General features: G+C 41.4%; 2 protein-coding genes across 11 annotated transcripts in view; one reads left to right on the top strand and one right to left on the bottom strand.

Moving 5' to 3' along the window:
• The window catches only part of LOC124855289, a 64,201-nt gene extending 62,834 nt beyond the window's left edge, over positions 1–1,367 (top strand). For 4 of the 10 annotated variants that reach the window (XM_047345034.1, XM_047345033.1, XM_047345031.1 and 1 more), the window contains exon 19: positions 148–1,367. In XM_047345034.1, coding sequence (XP_047200990.1) covers positions 148–473 — 326 coding nt within the window. In that variant the 3' untranslated portion in view covers positions 474–1,367. The remainder of the gene's footprint in view (positions 1–147) is intronic. The other 6 variants (XM_047345037.1, XM_047345036.1, XR_007035051.1 and 3 more) reach the window with 5 other exon arrangements.
• The window catches only part of im:7136021, a 60,480-nt gene continuing 38,722 nt past the window's right edge, over positions 1,062–22,819 (bottom strand). Inside the window, exons 3-4 of the mRNA XM_047345045.1 lie at positions 6,152–6,362; positions 1,062–2,082 (exon numbers count right to left, since the gene is read on the bottom strand). Of these exons, the coding sequence (XP_047201001.1) occupies positions 1,830–2,082; positions 6,152–6,362 (464 nt within the window). The 3' untranslated portion in view covers positions 1,062–1,829. The remainder of the gene's footprint in view (positions 2,083–6,151; positions 6,363–22,819) is intronic.

Raw genomic sequence — 22,819 nt, 5'->3', positions numbered from 1 at the left:
GCTAATTATATTTTATATTAAAAATGTCATGTTGTATGGAATTAATCTACCAACTTATTAATGTATTACTATAAACGTTTTAAGCTACTTTAACCCGCTCTGTTTAAATTTAGTCACCTTTGTCTTTTTTCATCTTTTTCTGAACAGCCAACAAGTTCATGTCCACTAAAGTTTTTCGAAAAGACAGGCACACGGTGTCTGTTCTTGACCTTCCTGGGAGTGTTTTATTGGTTCCCCAAGACTCCTTGGTTGGTGAACCACTGGCCAACAAAAGGATGCAGTACAAAGATGGATGTGAGCCTTGGCTGGGTGCTCAGCATTTCTCAAACCTAGTTTTAGCCTGCAGACAGCTCATGTCAGACTCAGCAAAGTGCTCAAAAGAGGGCATGAAGGTGGAGCATGGAGTCTATGGACAGAAACAAGAGATTATCTTAAAGTCTCTGGAGCCTCTATCACTGCTCCTGGAATTCTGAGGCACACCTGGATTTTGGTCTTCCCTACAACTTCAATCCTTTTCAGGGATAATATTGATGTTCATAAAAACAAAGTGTCAGCCAAAACAAAAGATCTGTTAAGAGCATACTTTGCCAAGCACAGGTTTTGCAAAGAAGGTAAAACAAGAACAATCTCAGTAGATTGCATATCAAATGTAATAGTGTCATCTATATGGTTTTGTAGTATTTTGCCTTGTTTGGTTAAGCTGCACCAAACCACCACTTTTTTATGGAGGCATTTTATAAAATTTGCTTTCATTGTGAAATGCATAGTTTGGTCCCTGATTTCTGGCCTCTCCACTGTCTGCCACATAAATAATGTTTTCTGCTTGAGTTACTCCCACAAGTTTTTTTGAGCTACAATGAGAGGTTCATAATATCAAGATTGAATAAGGTAGGGAGGATGTTTGTGCTGAAAACAAAACCTAGAAGAAACATTAAAGAGTAATCTTTTGTTTTCTTATTTATACTGTACAGAGTAAGACCACAATGTTCAACTGTTTGTTGTAAAAATCAAAAATGCATTTTGCATTTATAGTTATTTGGACGTACAAACAACGAAATGCATACATGACCCATGTTGCTTTTATTAAACTCCTTGAAATGAAAGCCATCCCATCAACTAATATTGCTGCCAGTAACATGTCAAGTATGGTTTAACAAATGGTCTAAATGTGAATAAAGTATAATAATAAACTGAAGGCAAAAACAAAATGTAGCCATTTCACTTCATGACTTGGAACAATTTCTCTTAAAAGCTCAAGATACATAGTAGGTGGAACAAACTCTTCATAATACCTGTCATGTCTATAGTCAGACTGTATCCATAAAGCATAAAATCTGAAAATAAATAAAATGTATCCTAAAAACTTACTTTTTTTTTTGCTTCTTTAACCAATTAATGTAGTACTTTCAAAACTTAGATAATTATGTGTTTAAAAATCTAAGTGAACTGAATAAGTTTATTTTAATATTCAACAATTTTGTAACACAATGCCAGACTCCTGCTGCATTGGCACATGTAATGCAATAGATTTTAGAATTTCAGTGCCATAGAATTTTCACCTAAAGTGTGCCTCTTCAGGTTTCTAGCCGACAATCACAGAAATCTGTTTTAGCTGGTATTTTATCAGTTTGAAATAAGCTAAATGGTGTATAAATCCTCTAAACCACTGATTTGAAATTCAGTTTGTTAATAAATGCTTACATGTAGAATGATGTTTTACCTCAGGAATAGAGCCAACTACTGCATCAGTAACCAATAAACATTGCTAATAGTGTCCTTTTGTGTAGCGCTATAAGAATTTGATAACTATTTTTTCTCAAATTTGCACATCAGTCCCCTTCCCACAAACAGTCACACTCTCGTAGAAGGTTTCTCTGCCGCATTGTCGTGATGACTGTGATCCTGTTCTCGGACAGCTCCCGAAGCTCATTTATAAGCTCCTGCACACAGGGGCTGGGCCAGGGGTGGCCATTAAGGTAATCTCTCAGGATAAATGAACGCTCAACCAGTAGCTCCAGCTGTACCAGGTGTCGAAGTTTGTGGAGACTTAGAAGGTCTTTCTCTGGCTCTCGGCGGAAAAATCTGCAGAAAACCAGATGGGAAATAGGTTGTTTTATTGCATTACAAAGGTAACAAATATCTCAAAACTTAACAAAGGCTATACAAAGTTTACCCCTCCTTTCACTTTTATACTGTTCTTAAATGGTAAGCAAAACATTAGGATCTTATTTATTAATCTATTTTAGCTTTATGAAATATGCTTTCTATTTTTTCCTCTATTGCCAAGATTTAGAGATATGAGACTTGAAAAACGGGGATCGGAAACAGAGAACTCTTAGAGACCTTTGTACATAACATTACCAGTATATTTATTCAAGCAGGCTGTGAATTGATTTCTGTTTGTACTTGTTTGTATGCTTAAGAGTTGTAGTGAATTTCCTCAGTTGCATATAATAGAGTTCACAGTCAATACATTTTCAAAGGAGGTGAAGTGTCTGGGACAAAGAAAGTTTTGTTCAAGTTCCCTTTTTGATTCTCAAGAGTACCATTTTAAACAATTCAAATGCATACATGCAAATTCCAGACATTGATCAAAAATCAGATGTTTACATTTCAGTTCCAATATGTAGAAAACAACTTTTGTCCATAGTCTTTTAATTTTAGCTAATGTTAGCAGTTATGTTTAGTACAATTGTAAAAATATAAACGCAACACTTTTTGTTTTTGCTCCCATTTTTCATGAGCAAGATCTAAAATATTGTCTTTATACACAAAATAACAATTTCTCTCAAATATTGTTCACAAATCTGTCTAAATCTGATAGCACTTCTAATTTGCATAGATAATACATCCCACCTCACAGGTTTGGCATATCAGGATGCTGATTAGACAGCATGATTATTGCACAGGTGTGCCTTAGCCTGGTCACAATAAAAGACCACTCTGAAATATGCTGTTTTGCTTCATTGAGGGGGCTCTGAAAACCAGTCAGTATCTGGTGTGACGACCATTTGCCTCACACAGTGCAACACATCTCCTTCACATACAGGTCCTTCTCAAAATATTAGCATATTGTGATAAAGTTCATTATTTCCCATAATGTCATGATGAAAATTTAACATTCACATATTTTAGATTCATTGCACACTAACTGAAATATTTCAGGTCTTTTATTGTCTTAATACAGATGATTTTGGCATACAGCTCATGAAAACCCAAAATTCCTATCTCACAGCAGTCACGTCGGCAGTCTTACCCATGATTGGGGTTTTGAGTGATGAACCAGGCTGGGAGTTTTAAAGGCCTCAGGAATCTTTTGCAGGTGTTTAGAGTTAACTCGTTGATTCAGATGATTAGGTTCATAGCTTGTTTAGAGACCCTTTTAATGATATGCTAATTTTGTGAGATAGGAATTTTGGATTTTCATGAGCTGTATGCCAAAATCATCCGTATTAAGACAATAAAAGACCTGAAATATTTCAGTTAGTGTGCAATGAATCTAAAATATATGAATGTTAAATGTTCATCATGACATTATGGAAAATAATGAACTTTATCACAATATGCTAATATTTTGAGAAGGACCTGTAGAGTAGATCAGGTTGTTGATTGTGGCCTGTGGAATGTTTGTCCACTCCTCTTCAATGGCTGTGTGAAGTTGATGGATATTGTCAGGAACTGGAACACACTATCGTATACGCCAATCCAGAGCATCCCAAACATGTTCAATGGGTGACATGTCCGGTGAGTAGGCTGGCCATGCAAGAACTACGATGTTTTCAGCTTCCAGGAATTGTGTACATCTTGTGTATTATAAATGCTGCAACAAGATGTGATGGTCATGGATGAATGGCACAACAGTGGGCCTCAGGATGTCTTCACGGTATCTCTGTGCATTCAAAAGGCCATCAATAGGTTCGATGTTCATGACATACGCCTGCTCATACCATAACCCTGCCACCACCATAGGCCACTCGGTCTACAACATTGACATCAGGAAACAGTTCACCCACATGACGCCATACGCTGTCTGCCATCTGCCCTGAACAGTGAAAACCGGGATTCATCCGTGAAGAGCACACCTCTACATTGTGCCAGACGCCATCGGATATGAGCATTTGCCCACTCAATTTGGTTACGACGACGGACTGGTTGAGACCCCGATGAGGATGACGAGCATGCAGATGAGCTTCCCTCAGATGGTTTCTGACAGTTTGTGCAGAAATTCTTTGGTTGTGCAAACTGATTGTTTCAGCAGCTGTCCAGGTGGCTGGTCTCTGGCTATCTTGGCGGTGAACATGTTAAATGTGGAGGTCCTGGGCTGGTGTGGTTACACGTGGTCTGCGATTGTGAGGCCAGTTGGATGTACTTCAAAATTCTCTGAAACGCCTTTGGAGATGGCTTATTGTAGAGGGATGAACATTCATTTCACGGGCAACGGCTCTGGTGGACATCCCTGCAGTCAGCATGCCAATTGCATGCTCCCTCAAAACTTGCGACATCTGTGGCATTGTGCTGCGTCATAAAACAGCTCATTTCAGAGTGGTCTTTTTTTGTGGCAAGCCTAAGGCACACCTGTGCAATGATCGTGCTGTCTAATCAACATCTTGATAGGCCAAACCTGTGAGGTGGGATGTATTATCTATGCAAAGGAGAAGTGCTCACTATCACAGATTTAGACAGATTTGTGAACAATATTTGAGAGAAATGGTTATTTTGTGTATATAGACAATGTTTTAGATCTTTGTGTTCAGCTCATGAAAAATGGAAGAAAAAAAACATTTATATTTTTGTTCAGTGTATATACCTTTGGTGCAATGATTGCTTGTGTGTTATTCTTATAAGTCTGCAATTCACAGACATCATTGGATGATGAGGCAGACCAGATACTGCTGTGCAGCAATGTGGGCAAACCACATTAAAAAGAGAAGAAAGATAAACTGTGCTGTTTATGAATTTTTAGAGGTTCTCCTAAACCATTTACATAGTTATCTGTCCATCTATCTTGTAAATGAGGAATGTACTTGTCAGTGCTTATGCTCTACTGTCAAACATGCTTGATAAATGAAAGGGGTGTCTTTTAGGCAATGTGTATGCAACCGTTTGAAATCATCCATCTGCCAGTTTCTATACCAGAAGCTGGTGGATATGGTAGATTATTGTCTTCAGTTCTGTTGTGGCTCCCAGGCAGCAGTCTAGGCAGCCAGACAAAGCATCACTCAAGGGCAGCCAATACGACCAGCACAGAGGTATGTCGCCTGCAAAGGCACAGGAGTAGCAGCCTTCAGGCCAAAAATGCAAAGAGTGATCGAACCGGCATAGGCTCCACAGCGGGAGCCAGAGGACCACACCGTGCCCCCCTAGCACAGCCCCCTCTCCATGATGTCCGTTTGTGTGTCTGTGGTAATGTGAAGCGTGATTAATGCAAATCTATATGTCTAAGATAAATTAAAATTGGGGTTGTGGCTGGGGTGTTCAAGACCCCACTGCTTGTTGACAGCAGAGTCTCTTCCAACCTAAACCCCAAAGCTGTGTTTCTAGTGCATTACAGTTGAGGTGCAGGACAGATTCCTCCCAATGCCAACAAGACCTATTGTCGCACATCCCAAGATCATACTGCTGTGTTGTGTTGCATATGTAAGGAACGATGGTGTGCGGACCAAGGCACCAGCATGAATCCCCCCCCAGGGGCCAGCTCCCCAACTACAAGTAAGAGTATGTGTATTAAAAAAGATTGCCATGTAAATTATAATTGAGGAAAAGTAATGACGAAGGTTTCACTCTCCTATCAAGAAAACATTTTCAGGCTGGAAATATGTTTGTTCAGCTATTGGTTGGTCTCTCTGGTTTAAAACGCTTCAAAATTCTTAAGTGCACATTTTGCCTTGTCAGACGCAAATCACATCATAATGTGATGTGATTTTTCTTTTTCCAACATACAGTATAATGGCAATTTTTGATATGCATTAAATTTTGACCCAACAGAACAAAATATCTACAGACAATTTATTTTTATATCCTAACATTTTGTTTTATTCTGTAAATAAAACTTTAGGGTTTAATGTAGCAATAATCAATAAGTAGTTATCCTAAGTAGTTGGTGTCATTTTTGGTGAACCACAAGATCAAGTTTAAAAATATTCAGGCTCACCGTATCCTAAGAGTCTTGAGTTGAGGAAATAGCATGGGGATTCGTCTGCAGAGGCTTCCGCTAGAACGGTTCTGCTCAATGTCCAGGTGCTCAAGTCCTGGAACTTTAGGTGCAATGGAGTCCATGTCTTTCAGAGTTATGGCGACTCTCAGTGTCAGCCTGGTGACACTGGGCGGGATGGTAGTTGTATATGTAGCAAGGGAATTACCACCTTCAGAGACAAGTACATTAAATGTGTTACTGAGAAGGAACATCACAGAACTTACACAGTGACTGTACTAAATTCAATGTAAAAATAAATGAAAAAATGAAAACATCAGATTCTAAAATCTCCCAGCAAAGGGAGCAAATCCTAACAGAACTGTTTTAATTTGCTGCAAGGAGTTCTGTTGATGGAAATTGTAAAAGTAACATATTTTCGACAGGTCCAAAGATTTTTTGGATCCAACCAAAATTTTATCATCAACTGAAATATGCGCACCTATATGGAGAGCCATTTCATTCAAAATTAAATAAATAAATACTGCTATTGATAAATTATTAATAAATATTCCATGAAATAAATAAATATCCCTGTGAAATAAAAGAAAATAATTATGTTAAAAGAAATTTTCATCTTATTTATTTAATTCATTTCAAGATTTATTTAATTTACTTAAAGATTTATTTATTTCATAATGCAGTTTTATTTTATGACACTTTTATTTTGTAAAGCTACTTTAGTATTTCAGTGACTTTTACTTTTTAACCCCGATTTTCATTTTAAGCTCTTTTTATTTCATGTTCTTACATACAAATGGGGGGGGGGGGCGGAGTTTTATCTGCTGGGTGGCGTTGGGATAGCATGTCCGAGCTCAATTTCTGACAGTGGCAGGCAGAAGACAGCAGCATGCCAGAGCTGCTGCCGCCAGTGCCGCAGCATGCCAGGGGATTCCGAGAGGAAGTCCCTGGCTCCCCTGGTGCCAGACCGGCCGTAAAAGCGTGTCACGGCAGTTGCCGGTGTTTTTGTGGAAATAATGCTGATTATCGGCAAACGGGATGTCATTATTGTTATAGCCTGTTACTTTCAAATGATGATGTCATTACTGGTTATTATTTAATAAATAGCGTTAGACCGATAACATAAGGTGGCTGTATTTACTTGAGATGGAAAATAAAGAGCACTATGTGTGTGTATGACGTGCTGAAAGGATGCTTCCACAAAAACAGCGGCAACCGCCGTGGCAGGCTTTTACGGCCGGTCTGGCACCTTCTGGCATCCTCGCAGATTCCCCTGGCTCCAGGGGTGAAAGTAGTTTTAAATTAAATTAAATCAAACTTATTAAAATGTATCAATATTTTACTTTACTGTAGGCTGTCTGTATAAGGCAGAAATTAGAATCACTTGACAATGTAGAATATATTCACTGCTCCAAAAAAATAAAGGGAACACTCAAATGGCAACATTTGAGAAATCTAGAAAAAGTATCACTCCAACGCCTCAATAAAATGCTGACGTCTCCTCTGATGGCTGATGGTGAGCACTAGTGCTGTAGCGGAAATATGAATGTACCTCATGTAAGTGTTTACATCTGTCGCTGCCATGTATTTTAATGAGTTATCGCGTGAACAAACTTATTCACGTGTGATTTTTACTGTATTTCTTTGGGAAACACCCCAATTGTGACAATTGCAAAATATCGACAAAGTTTTGCGCATGTTTATAATGGAAATGCTGTCTCTTTAGTCAGCACCAAACAATAGGGAGAGATCTTACAACGTTTGTCCTTAGGTTTCGCCCCAGATGTTCTGAGCACTCAAAAATCTTTGAGTTCAACCAAAAAATGGCAGCTTCAACCAAAAAAAGGAAGCTTAAACCAAAAAAAAGCACGCTTCAACCAAAACAAAGGGAGCTTCCTTTGGGACTTCCAGATCCAGACCGTAAACAGGTGATAGCTAACCAACCAGACATTGTGGTGGTGGACAAAGCAGAAAAGAGTGCAGTAGTCATAGATGTAGTAATCCCAAATGACAGGGAACAATAAGCAGGAGAAATACCAGAAAGAAATAGTGGCAAATGTTTGAGATTCGTAACCAAAGATTTCTATCATGTTTGGTAGATCAAACTTTACTTTAAAATGTAAATAATTTAACTGCATTTTTTATCACAAATATTGATTGAATAACATATTTTTGATTAAAATAATCTTTGTTTGATTGAATAGCACTTTTTGATTTTAATTACTTTTTGTTTGATTGAATAATAAAAAGAAAATTTTCCCTCCATACATTTATGCTCAAACAAGAGAGGAAAAATAATAAGTAACATAAATAAATGAAGTCATACTGCAATAAAATATAATTATAACAAATTAGCCACTGTATGTTTTTCAGTGAGATATCACAGAGATATCCAAATGGACAAGCCGATAAAAGAGACGTTTCTAATCTTACTGTCAAACAACACCTTACAGGTTCTGAGTCATATCTACAATATTTTCCATGTGTTCTCTACTGGGGAACCCAATGTTTAGGCAGAACGTAGACAAGGGTAAAGAAACAAATCAGGAAAACATATGTGTGGCAGAGAACTAACACTGTACATCATTCTGAACACACCATCCCCACTGTCAAATACAGGTCCTTCTCAAAAAATTAGCATATTGTGATAAAGTTCATTATTTTCCATAATGTAATGATGAAAATTTAACATTCATATATTTTAGATTCATTGCACACTAACTGAAATATTTCAGGTCTTTTATTGTCTTAATACGGATGATTTTGGCATACAGCTCATAAAAACCCAAAATTCCTATCTCACAAAATTAGCATATCATTAAAAGGCTCTCTAAACGAGCTATGAACCTAATCATCTGAATCAACGAGTTAACTCTAAACACCTGCAAAAGATTCCTGAGGCATTTAAAACTCCCAGCCTGGTTCATCACTCAAAACCCCAATCATGGGTAAGACTGCCGACCTGACTGCTGTCCAGAAGGCCACTATTGACACCCTCAAGCAAGAGGGTAAGACACAGAAAGAAATTTCTGAACAAATAGGCTGTTCCCAGAGTGCTGTATCAAGGCACCTCAGTGGGAAGTCTGTGGGAAGGAAAAAGTGTGACAGAAAACGCTGCACAACGATAAGAGGTGACCGGACCCTGAGGAAGATTGTGGAGAAGGGCCAATTCCAGACCTTGGGGGACCTGCGGAAGCAGTGGACTGAGTCTGGAGTAGAAACCGTGCACAGGCATGTGCAGGAAATGGGCTACAGGTGCCGCATTCCCCAGGTCAAGCCACTTTTGAACCAGAAACAGCGGCAGAAGCGCCTGACCTGGGCTACAGAGAAGCAGCACTGGACTGTTGCTCAGTGGTCCAAAGTACTTTTTTCGGATGAAAGCAAATTCTGCATGTCATTCGGAAATCAAGGTGCCAGAGTCTGGAGGAAGACTGGGGAGAAGGAAATGCCAAAATGCCAGAAGTCCAGTGTCAAGTACCCACAGTTAGCGATGGTCTGGGGTGCCGTGTCAGCTGCTGGTGTTGGTCCACTGTGTTTTATCAAGGGCAGGGTCAATGCAGCTAGCTATCAGGAGATTTTGGAGCACTTCATTGCTTCCATCTGCTGAAAAGCTTTATGGAGATGAAGATTTCATTTTTCAGCACGACCTGGCACCTGCTCACAGTGCCAAAACCACTGGTAAATGGTTTACTGACCATGGTATCACTGTGCTCAATTGGCCTGCCAACTCTCCTGACCTGAACCCCATAGAGAATCTGTGGGATATTGTGAAGAGAACGTTGAGAGACTCAAGACCCAACACTCTGGATGAGCTAAAGGCCGCTATCGAAGCATCCTGGGCCTCCATAAGACCTCAGCAGGTGCCACAGGCTGATTGCCTCCATGCCACGCCACATTGAAGCAGTCATTTCTGCAAAATGATTCCCAACCAAGTATTGAGTGCATAACTGTACATGATTATTTGAAGGTTGATGTTTTTTGTATTAAAAACACTTTTCTTTTATTGGTCGGATGAAATATGCAAATTTTGTGAGATAGGAATTTTGGGTTTTCATGATCTGTATGCCACAATCATCCGTATTAAGACAATAAAAGACTTGAAATATTTCAGTTAGTGTGCAATGAATCTAAAATATATGAATGTTAAATTTTCATCATGACATTATGGAAAATAATGAACTTTATCACAATATGCTAATATTTTGAGAAGGACCAGTATGGTGGTGGCAGTGGGGATGGTGATGATCATGCTCTGGGGGTACTTCTATTCAGCAGAGATAGGGAAGGTGGTTAGAGTCGTTGGGCAGATGGAAACCTGTTGGAGTCTGCAAAAGACTTGAGACTGTGGCGGAGTTTCACCTTCCAGAAGAACAGCAACACTAAACATAAAGCCAGGGCTACAATTGAATGGTATAAAACAAAACATATTAATGTGTTCGAATGGCACAGTCAAAGTCCAGACCTAAACCTAATCGTGCTTTGCATATCTAGTGACTGAAATGCTAGCCCATTCTTCTTTGCAAAACAGCTCAAGCTCATTCTGACAAAATCTTATTGATCCTTGGTGGATAAAAAAGAATTGAAGCATTCAAAACAGACCTAGTGGACACAAAAGGGGTTATGAGAAAACAATGTGCATTTTAAAAATATAAAAAGAAGATTATATGGGAATTTTTATAAATTAAATTGCTCTGATAGAGAACTAACTAAGTAAAATTTATTTGTACAGCACATTGCAGGCAGGGCAATTCAAAGTGCTTTACATTTTAAAAACACAAAATCCTAAAAACCATCAAGTGGATATTAATGACAGCCATGGGGGAAAAGTTGTCAGTGTGTGAATGTGTGTGAATGGGAATGACTGATTTCATTAAAGAGCGTCTTTGAGGGATTTTAAAAGCGCTAATAGAGGTCTGACGTTCTAATGATCATTTGCCAAACTTTTACCTAAATAAGGTTTCCAGAATTTTTCCCAAAAAATCATAGAAAGATAGCAATGGTTCTACCTGAATTAAAATACTGATTAACATCAGAAAGCTCATACACCTGTCTTTAACTTTGTCAAAATTCTTTTACAAACAGAGTAATTACATTTTATGTGGCCAATGTCTGTCCATTTTGTCTGTTTTGTGAAAGGTTTGTTTTATGTTATGTAAAAATTAGGGTATATGTGCATGATAATAATTAAAGCCAATAAGAGCAAGTCTGATCTTCAACAGTACCATAATAATATTAGGTTAGTTCTTTATGGTAAAACAAAAAGGATTTTAACAGATGTTTGGACTTTTTCCAGTCAAGTTCAGAATGATCAAATTAGATAAAAAAATTAACATAAGACAGAATTACCGCACTGGACTGAAATCGAAATAAACTTTAGTAATTTGAAATAAATAAAAAGTGTGATTAAAAAGGGAAGAACTATAGATGACTGAAACTGTACGATGTGTTTATAAAACTGGGTAAGACAAACTAAGATATAATATGCCCTTCATTTTTGTGTTCATCAATTTTATTAAGCCTTCTAAATTGATGAGTGAGTTTTTTCAGAACTAACCCTAACCCCTAACCCTAACCCTAACAGAAATAGTGACCTCATTCTTTAATATAATGAGGACTTACTGCATTTGAAAAAAAAGAGGCTAGATTAGAATAGATGCATCTAAAAAAAAAAACTAAATTAGAATAGATTATTCAGAACTGTTATAATCTTGCTGATGAATACCAAAAAACAATTGTTATGGAACCAGATGATTAAAAGAGAGCAACGTTATCATGGCCAAAGAGAAACATTTGCAGGAAAGATCCAATTAAATATTATTTAACCTTGTCTATTGTGACACCATACAGGTTTTATTAATATCTTTGCCAGCACATATCATGTATGGAAAGAATAAAGGTATAATTTGTAGCACAATGGACAAATGCAGAGTTATTACTGAAATTATTAGATGCTGTGCTGTTACCAGCTAAATTAGTTGAGTGTAAATGTGAAGGGATTACTAGATGCCCTGAAGGAAAGCTTATATTACTTAAATCAATGTTTCAATGGGTTGCAAATGAGCCATGTGTAGAGCCATGTCTCAACAGGAGGGTAGTGAACCACGATTTGCTACATATGGATTTAATAATTAATACTTACAAAAAAAACTCTGGAGTGGCCCACGGGGAGAGGCGGCGGGCTGGTGTGGGTTTGCTTGTTGCCCCCCATCTCAGCCGTCTCGTGTTGGGGTTTACCCCAGTGGATGAGAGGGTCGTATCCCTGCGCCTTCGGGTTGGGGAGAGGTCTCTGACTATCATTTCAGCCTACGGGCCGAGTGGCAGACACCTTCTTGGCGTCCCTGTCGGGGGTGCTGGATAGTGCCCCTCCCGGGGACTCCATTATTCTGCTGGGGGACTTCAACGACCACGTGGGGAACGACAGTGACACCTGGAGAGGCGTGATCGGGAGGAATGGCCTCCCCGATCTGAATCCGAGTGGTGTTTTGTTATTGGACTTCTGTGCTAGTCACGGATTGTCCATAACGAACACCATGTTCAAACATAAGGGTGTCCATCAGTGGACTTGGCACCAGGACACCCTAGGCAGGAGGTCGATGATCGACTTTGTTGTCGTATCATCAGACCTTCGGCCGCATGTTTTGGACACTCGGGTGAAGAGAGGGGCTGAGCTGTCCACTGATCATCACCTGGTGGTGAGTTGGATCCGCTGGAGGAGGAGAAAGCCGGAAAGAATTGGCAGGCCCAAGCGCATAGTGAGGATCTGCTGGGAACGCCTGGCAGAGTCCTCGGCCAGGGATGTATTCAACTCCCACCTCCGGGAGAGCTTCGACCAGATCCCGGGGGATGTTGGAGACATAGAGTCCGAGTGGACCATGTTCTCCGCATCTATTGTCGATGCTGCTGCCCGTAGCTGTGGCCGTAAGGTCTGCGGTGCCTGTTGCGGCGGCAATCCCAGAACCCGGTGGTGGACACCGGCAGTAAGGGACGCTGTTAAGCTGAAGAAGGAGTCCTATCGGCTGTGGTTGGCTTGTGGGACTCCTGAGGCGGCTGACGGGTACCGTGAGGCCAAGCGTGCTGCGGCCCGGGCTGTGGCAGAGGCAAAAATTCGGGCCTGGGAGGAGTTTGGTGAGGCCATGGAGAAGGACTACCGGTTGGCCTCGAAGCGATTCTGGCAAACCGTCCGTCGCCTCAGGAGGGGGAAGCAGTGCTTCGCCAACACTGTTTATAGTGGGGACGGGAGACTGCTGACCTCGACTGAGGACATTATTGGGCGGTGGAAGGAGTACTTCGAGGATCTCCTCAATCCTGCCATCACGCATTCCGTGGTGGAAACAGAGGCTGGGGACTCGGGGTTGGACTCTTTCATCACCCAGGCTGAAGTCACCAAGGTGGTTAAAAAGCTCCGCGGTGGCAAGGCTTCGGGGGTGGATGAGATCCGCCCTGAGTACCTCAAGTCTCTGGATGTTGTAGGGCTGTCATGGTTGACACGTCTCTTCAACATTTCGTGGCTGTCGGGGACAGTGCCTCTGGACTGGTAGACTGGGGTGGTGGTCCCCCTTCATAAGAAGGGGGACCGGAGGGTGTGTTCCAACTATAGGGGGATCACACTCCTCAGCCTCCCTCGTAAGGCCTACGCCAGGGTATTGGAGAGGAGAGTCCGACCGATAGTCGAACCTCGGCTTCAGGAGGAGCAGTGTGGTTTTCGTCCCGGCCGTGGAACACTGGACCAGCTCTATACCCTCTACAGGGTGCTCGAGGGTTCATGGGAGTTTGCCCAACCGGTCCACATGTGTTTTGTGGACCTGGAGAAGGCATTCGACTGTGTCCCTCGTGATGCCCTGTGGGGGGTGCTCCAGGAGTATGGAATCGGGGGCCCTTTATTAGGGGCCATCCGGTCCCTGTACGAGCGGAGCAGGAGTTTGGTCCGCATTGACGGCACTAAGTCGGACCTGTTCCCTGTTCTAGACGCAGCCAAGGGCCGGAGGGGGTCTGGTTTGGGGACCAGTGGATTTCGTCTCTTCTTTTTGCAGATGACGTGGTCCTGCTGGCCCCCTCTAGCATGCGCTGTGGCGGTTCGCAGCCGAGTGTGAAGCGGCTGGGATGAGGATCAGCTCCTCCAAGTCCGAGGCCATGGTACTCGACCGGAAAAGGATGGCTTGTCCTCTTCAGGTTGGAGGGGAGTTCCTGCCTCAAGTGGATGAGTTTAAGTATCTCGGGGTCTTGTTCACGAGTGAGGGAAGAATGGAGCGGGAGATCGACAGACGGATCGGTGCTGCTGCCACAGTAATGGGGGCGCTGTGCCGGTCCGTTGTGGTGAAGAGAGAGCTGAGCCGAAAAGCAAAGCTCTCAATTTACTGGTCGGTCTACGTTCCTACCCTCACCTATGGCCATGAACTTTGGGTCATGACCGAAAGAACGAGATCCCGGATACAAGCGGCTGAAATGAGCTTCCTCCGTAGGGTGGCCGGGCACTCCCTTAGAGATAGGGTGAGGAGCTCGGCCATCCGGGAGGGGCTCGGAGTAGAGCCACTGCTCCTCCACATCGAGAGGAGTCAGTTGAGGTGGCTCGGGCATCTATACCGGATGCCTCCTGGACGCCTTCCTCGGGAGGTGTTCCAGGCACGTCCCACCGGGAGGAGGCCCAGGGGACGGCCCAGGACACGCTGGAGGGACTATGTCTCTCGGCTGGCCTGGGAACGCCTTGGGCTCCCCCTGGAGGAACTGGAGGAGGTGTCTGGAGAGAGGGACGTCTGGGCGTCTCTGTTGAGTCTGCTGCCCCCGCGACCCGGTCCCGGATAAGCGGAAGACGACGACGAGTACGAGTACGAGTACTTACAAAAAAAATGTTTGTGCATCTTGTTTGACATGTCTGAAATATAACCCCCAAGGCAATCTGCGTCCTAGAGCAGGAAAGTTTCCACACTCGCCTTATCCATTCCATACCATCCACATGGACTTTATTGAACTAAATAGGGTAGGACAGTATAAATACTGCCTAGTAATAATAGATGCATTTTCAAAGTGGGTGGACATTTTTCCCTGCAAAGGACCAGATGTTATAACAGTGGCAAAAGCGCAAAATATATAATACCAACATTTGGAATTCCAAGAAGGATTTATAGTGATAATGGAACACATTTTGTTAACAAAGTCATGCAAGAACTTGGTAAAGGTTTCAAGATTGACCTGAAAATACATTGTAGCTATCAACCCCAAAGTGCAGGGTTGGTAGAAAGAACAAATGGGACAGAAGCTTAGGAAGACAATGGAAGAAACAAAAATAAACTGGGTTGAATGTTTAGATATAGAAAAACTTAATATGAGGATAACCCCAACTGCTCAAGGTGGATTAACACCTTTTGAAATAATACATGGCAGACCTTATTATTTTCCTGATCTTCAAAAGGACCTAAAAGATCCACAACAAGAGGCAACGTTAGCAGATTACATGATGAGGGCATTACAGTTTAGTGATATACAAAATGCTAATAATCTGTCAAATGATGTTTCCGAAGCCCTACAGGTTCCTGGTGACGTGAAAGAATGTGACTGGGTGCTGATTAAGACCTCTAAGAAGAAAACATAGTCTGATCCAAAGGGAGGGTCCATTCCAAGTGTTATTGACAGCTCCTGCCGCTGTGAAAATCCAAGAGGGGGCTACTTATACAAAGTACACTGTAAGAGGTGAGCCTGTCAGTCTTTCCACTCAGGCTGGAAATGATAAAGTCTGACTACAAAGGGGTTGTCGCCATCTAGTGGAGGCTTCATCTCAATGTCAGTGAAGAAACCAACTATCTTTCCTAGCCTTTAGGGGTGAGAGAGAGACTAACAGGTAAATCTAGAGGGAAGATGTTGTTGAAACATTTAGTTTTGTTTTTCATGTGTGTCCTGATTGTATTAATAATATGCCAGACATTTCCACAATTTCATAATCTCCAGAAATTAAAGAGGTGGATAAATTAAGATTTTCATGGAATGTTTATACAAGATAAAGATTACTTGTTTGAGACTAACAGCTGGTACCAATATGAAAAATTGTAACCAAGTCCAGAAACATTTCTGGTTATGTATGTACTGAACTTCCTATCTCTTCCAACCAGCCCAGGTTGACAGCTAGACCAGTACCAGCGCCAAGAGATGAGTGTTTTATCAGAAACATCGTTTCTGGTGCCAGTACCAGTTTCCGTGTGGTAATGGGTAATGTAACATTTTACAACTGTGATGTTACAGAGTTTAAACAATTTAATTTTACAACTCCTGTGTCCAACTATGTGGAGCTTCTTGCAGGTTCCTATTTTTCTATTGTTCCATCCCAGTGGGGACTATTCCAATGTGCATGTGTAACACGACTTACTATTATCCTTCCCACCAAGCTGGACCAGGGGGAAAAATCCATGATCTAAAGGGCACTTATGCAATAGATGGATTTCACTGGATGTGTGGAACTGCCATTTATTTGCAGTTGCCTCTAAGTTGGAGTGATGTATGTGCACCTGATTATATCACTGATCACACTTATGTCATTTCAGTTCAACCTTCCCTAAAGAGGGAACTCATCTGTGTGAAGCCACATGAGGAATTCAAGCATAGATCAACAGGAAATAAGATTTTGCTAAGTTTAGGAAAGAACTTGCTTAGATTAGAAAGTATAGATAATCGACTGGGTCTTTTTGTTAATGCAACCACAAAAGCTCTTACAGGACTATCAACAGAAGTCACAGCTCTTCGAACCGTGGTGTTGCAGAACAGGATGGTGTTGGACCTGCTGACGGCCTCTGTCGGGGGAGTTTGCACTCTGCTAAACGAGACCTGCTGCACCTACATCCCTGATAAAACCAACGGCGAAGATGGACACACAGTGAGCGATGCTATATGCCAATTAAATGAAATTAAAAGGGATATGCTGCAGGATGTCCATCCCGGCCGAGGAAGCCTTTTTTCGTGCCTTACTTCTGGACCGTGGTGGCAACTGCTTTTCAAAATCATGACCCATGTCATCGCTGTGTTATTGTTGTTTGCCTTTTTACTCTATGTGTTATTCCCTGTATCAGAGCAATGATATTAAGGATGGTTGGAGGAATGTTTGATACAATGTTGTCCCAGGATTACCAACTTCTGGAAAAGAACCAAGACTATGATGACATTATGGAGGAGAAATCACTAAACATAAAAATAGTTTAATGTTTAATGAGGTGTATGCATATGTTGGACCACTTGTTTGCTGAGTATTGGATTATCTGCCCGTTGTTGGACGTCACTGTGCCCCTCCAATGGCATCGGCCATTTTGTACCCAGGACAGCCCGCTCCTACATATCTCATCAAGCATTGCGACTGATATGACTGGGCGTCCCCAGTCTGATGTCACAGGATGCTATATAGGAGGCGCTCATGTTTGAAAAACTGCCTTCCGCTGGAAATCACATCCAGGGATCGAAGAGCGTCACTTTAAGAGAAGAACTCTGTGAAGAGTTTCATTCATTCTCTCTCGTTGGACAACGAACTATTCATAACTGAAGTTTTTGGACTAAGAAGGCCAGAGATTTCACTTTTGCCGATCGAAGACGTGAGTTAACACGTAACTGGAGACACGGAGTTTCGGAGAGACGAACCGCTACCGTGTTTCATTTTCAAGTCGACTTTGATGGTCAGATCATATTTTTCCTTTTTGTCAAGAAGACCAAAGGACAAAGACTGACTGTTCCCCTGAAGTTAATTGTGGACCCACATTAACTTAACCCCACTTTTCCTCGCTTGAATTCCCTCACTTGGAAGAAGACGACACAAGTAAAACCCTTTTTTTATTTTTTTATTTCTTTATTCAAGTCCTGGGCAGGGTCAGAGGTTGTAGAAGCGATCAGAATCGCTGGTTAGGATCTCATGTGTTCTGAATAATATGTGCATGTAACCTTGCTTGTTGAAACTTTGATGTGTTATGTAATATCGGGATCCGCCGTGTTCCCCAGAGCTGTCTGTTTACTATCTGAACGCAGGTGCGTTGCAAAACTGGACTGTTAAAACGACCTCATGGTAAAATTCTCCATTTTACCTTTGTCTTCAATCTCACTGTGCTAGCTTGCCGCCAAAAGTTATCAATCCTTTGTTTCAGGAGTAAAGGGGGGAAGTTTTATGATCAGAAGATCATAAAAGACACTCTAAGCTGCGCTCCAACCCCCCACCAGTCATCACCACACCCCCCTTTTCATATCCTCTCCTTTCCTCTGTTGTGCCATAAACTGCTGGTTGACTCCATACATACCCACTACCGTTTGTTGATTTTGCTTATTTAGATGTGTTTACCCCTGTGTATGTAGAATTTTGCATGTTGAGTAGGTGAAAATTAATAAATATTCACAGAGATAAAGAGAGAGCGTTTGGTGTTTCATTGTGTGCAAAAAGTGATGTGTCAGTCAAAATAAGGTTCAAGTTCCACACGTTTCGGCAGAAACGGTCGATTAAACAGTGACATCTCCGGCAATAGTTATTAACTATTACGGAGTATTTAACGGTTGTAATTGTCAGAGGCGTTGAGCCACAATTACAACACCAGAAATATCTCTGGTCTCGATTCGTAAATGAGGATTTATGGTTAAGAAATTGATTTTGTCAGATTATGATTTGTAATTATAATTATTGATCAAGATTATTCAATCAATAATCATACTCCCAACATATAAAACTTTTTGGAAGTGTATACATGGATGTGTTATTAAACTAATCAATAATAAACAGGAGGGAAATGTTAGAAAAATTTATAAAAATTATCATTGTTTAGTTTAAACAAGGTTTATGTTTGACGTTCTACTCTAGTGAAGATGATTTCTGTGATTGGTTTTAGTGTGGAAAAAGGGTTTGTGGAAAGTTAAGGAATGTGGTCTGGAGTGGATCAATCCCTGGACATGACAAGCGTATACCATATATGGGAATGGTCACTCTTCTAAGTTGAAATCTCTGTAAGAATTGGCTGAACCAATTCCCGCTTTTTGCTTGTTGGAATGTGAGTTGTAAATAAAAGGCTGCTGCAAGGATTTTCCCTTTGTGAGAAGGAAGTCACTGTGCTGCAGAGGACTTTCTCTCCCTTGCAAGTCAAACTTACTTGGTTCACCTTGTGTCTTAATTTACACTTGTCTGTATTTATCAGCTATCTAACTCTAACAGAGTTTAAGGTGATACATTAAAGTCGAATTTTAAAAATGATTTTATAAACTGTCAATCAAAATATACGTCATATCCACTTCTATAGCCCTCGCCTTTGCCTCCAGGTAGCTTCTTGAGGTCGTGACCCCCGGGGTAAGCAAACCATGAATACATCCCAAAAAAGAAAAATCTCAGAAAAAAACAGAACAAAAGTTTTGCATGGACAGATTTATTGACCTTCACTGCCAATGACGCTGGCTTGCACTCAGCATTTTCTGACAAGTGCCCAACTCAAGATGAGCGAAAAAGAGATATTTTGGAACTACTATGGAACGTTGAGCAGAGCAAACATACAAGAAGTGGATCAACTCTCAAAACTCTTCTACAGCTGCTAGTTTTGTGGCAGCCCATGAGATTATAAGGAGGGGGAAGCTGTTCACAGACGGAGAATACATTAAGGAATCGTGGTGCGTGAACTTCATAAAGTCCATAAATTGATCTCGCCTCACAAATGAGAGCCTGCAGTTCTGTGTGATGATCAGTCACATCTTACAGCCCCAACTTAGATAGATCAGTATGGAGGTTCAGAAACAGAAGTCACATTAAACAGGTATGAAGACTAGCATTTAATTGGCTATTACTTAAAAGAAAGATTAAATAGTTTAGATGTGGTATTGATGTAGTTTTTTATTGTTTGTTCAGGCTTTGCTTGATCGTTTGTCGTGAGAGAAACCTGAACAGGATGAGAGCACACTGAAATGGACAAAAAACTTTTCTAATTGTATATGTTTACTTTATTAAAACAGCTAAGCTGCAATACGTATTTTTATATTAAAGTGGGCTTTTTTTAATTTAAATTTTATACAAATACAAGAGGGACTTAAAAATGCCCGTGTGTTCAGTGTTTAATTTATTTTTAAGTAGGCCTACACATGCACACTGTACTTCTTTTTGTTAAATTCTGTTGTAGTGACAGGTAAAATTTATTTTTTTTATTTAAAGTTTATCCTGTGTTATCTTTTGTGGATACAGACTATTTTTCTTTGGTGGAAGAGGAAGCAAATAGCTCTTTTAGTAATAAAGGTTGCCGACCCCTAGGCTAGTCTTTCCATGAATGGTGCTCCTGTTTAGGCATGGGTACCGAATACGGTACTTTTATAGGTACCAACTAAATTCGGTCTGTACTGCCGAGTACCTATTCACGTAAAATCAAATTGTACCATGTTTTGATACCTAAACGCACCACTGTGACACTGAGGGAGTGGAAGAGTGGGTGCACACATCTTATCCATTGTCGTTGATGACTGCCTCTGAGCTGTGCTACGTTTTCTGCGTGTTTTTGTGATGCTTTCTGCCACCATTCTGTGGTCTCTTTCAGCCAAGAGGAACTTCTAAACATCAGACAGTCCTCTCTTGGCAGTTTTTCACCATCATTCATTGACACCAGCGGAGCAGCGGCTCTCTATGGGCTATACCACCGTAGAGGGCAGAGTAAGTCAGTCAGTCAGTAAACTTTATTTCTATGGCGCTTTTCACAGACACAGAGTCACAAAGTGCTTCACAGTAGTAAAAAAAAAAACAATATAAAACATTAAAATAGAACAATTACAAAAGTGGCTGGTCTAAACAAATAGGTTTTAAGGAGCTTTTTAACACATCAACTGAATCTAGGGAATGCAGCTTGAGAGAAAGTTTATTCCAAAGTCGAGGAGCATTAGCTTTAAAAAATGGTCACCCCTAGTCTAAGAACAGGTTTGTGAAACCCCTAACAGGTTCAGTCCAGACGACCTCAGACTTCGATTGGAGCTGTAGGGCCTAGCTAGGTCACAAATGTATCCAGTCCACGTAGGGCTTGAAAAGTTAACACAAAAATTTTAAACTGAACACTATACACAACCGGGAGCCAATGGAGAGATTTTAACACAAGTGTTGGCTCTTGGTTCTAGTTTTTGACTAACTGCAAACAACCAGCTGTTGGAATAGTCCAACTGTGAGGATACATTAATTTCTGGACACCACGAATTTGGCAACGTTACGCAGATGAAAGAAGAAGTTCTTAACCATCTGCCTAGCATGGATAAGGATGGAGAGGGAAGAGAGTCGGAGTGCTCGTGATCTTCGACAGCGGGGGCTACACGCACCCATGCCTTCAATCTACCTGGGAAATGTGCGTTCCCTAGCCAACAAGATGGACAGATTCTTCTCACCTGTAAAAATTGGACCTCCACGGATCTGCCGCCCTCTGCTTTACTGAAACCTGGGTGAGTGAGAACATCACTGACTGCACTCATTCCGGGCTTTCAGCTGTTTAGAGCAGACTGCAACGCGGACTAATTGGGGAAAAAGCAAGGAGTTGGAATCTGCTTTTATATAAACAAAGGTTGGTGCAGAGATATCAAAGTGTTGAAGACGTAGTCCTGACCTGGAGTCATTTCTCATAAACTGTAAACTGTTTTATTTACCGAGGGAGTTCTCCTCGTTTGTATTGGTTGGCGCTTACATACCTCCTCAAGGCTCCACTTCAGATGCTGAAAAACAACTAGCTGAGCTGATAACAGATGTGGAGAAAAAACATCCAGACTCTGATCATTGTTCTTGGGGATTTTAACAGTGCAAACCTCTCCAATGAGCTTCCTAAATACAGACAGCACATTAAGTGTGCTACCAGGGATAAAAACACTCTGGACCACTGCTACACAACTTTAAAAGGATGCATATCATGTTGTCACCAGGGCTGCTTTGGGACTTTCTGACCACTCTGGTCCCTTTCATCCCAACCAACAGGCAGAAATTAAAAGCTTCCAAACCTATGGCTTTTACTATTAAGAAGTAGATTGATGACTCAAAGCAGATGTTATAGGCCTGCTTTGACTGCACAGATTGGACTGCTTTTGAAAGCCATTGATTTAAACTAACTTACTGAGGTGTTGACATCATGCATCAGTTTCTGTGAGGACATGTGTGTGCATACCAAGACCTTCTGCACATACAATAACAGTAAAACTTAGTTAATTTCTCATTTGAGGCAGCTATGCAGGGATAAGGAAGAGGTTAACAGCAGTGGGGACCAGGCCCTGTGTAAGCAGGCCAAGAACAAACTGACCAAGGAGATCAAAGCTGCGAAGAGAAGCTACACAAAGAAGCTAGAGAAAAGCTTCTCACATGTAGATGCTTCTGCTGTTTGGAATGGTTTGAAAAACTTAACTGCCTACAGCAGCCATTCCCCCAACCCAGAGCAGAATACTCGCCTGGCAAATTAGTTGAATGGCTTCTACTGTCGGTATGAAAAGCAGCTGTTCACACCTCAACGAACTCCTCAACATCCCTTTCAGACACAAATTCTTGCCATACACCAATCACCCCCCTAACTTCAGACCCCCTGCCTGCACCAAGAAACTCACAGCAAGATATAAATAGGCTCTTTTAGCACCTGAAAACAAGGAAGGCCTCAGGACCTGATATCTCCCCATCATGCCTGAGCCTGCACCGACCAACTGGCACCCATCGTCACTGAGATCTTCAAAAAGTCACTG

This window comes from Girardinichthys multiradiatus, chromosome 19, assembly GCF_021462225.1.
Source record: "Girardinichthys multiradiatus isolate DD_20200921_A chromosome 19, DD_fGirMul_XY1, whole genome shotgun sequence".
NCBI lineage: Eukaryota > Metazoa > Chordata > Actinopteri > Cyprinodontiformes > Goodeidae > Girardinichthys > Girardinichthys multiradiatus.
The sequence above is the reverse complement of the archived record's forward strand: the minus strand, read 5'-3'. Positions and strand labels throughout refer to the sequence as shown.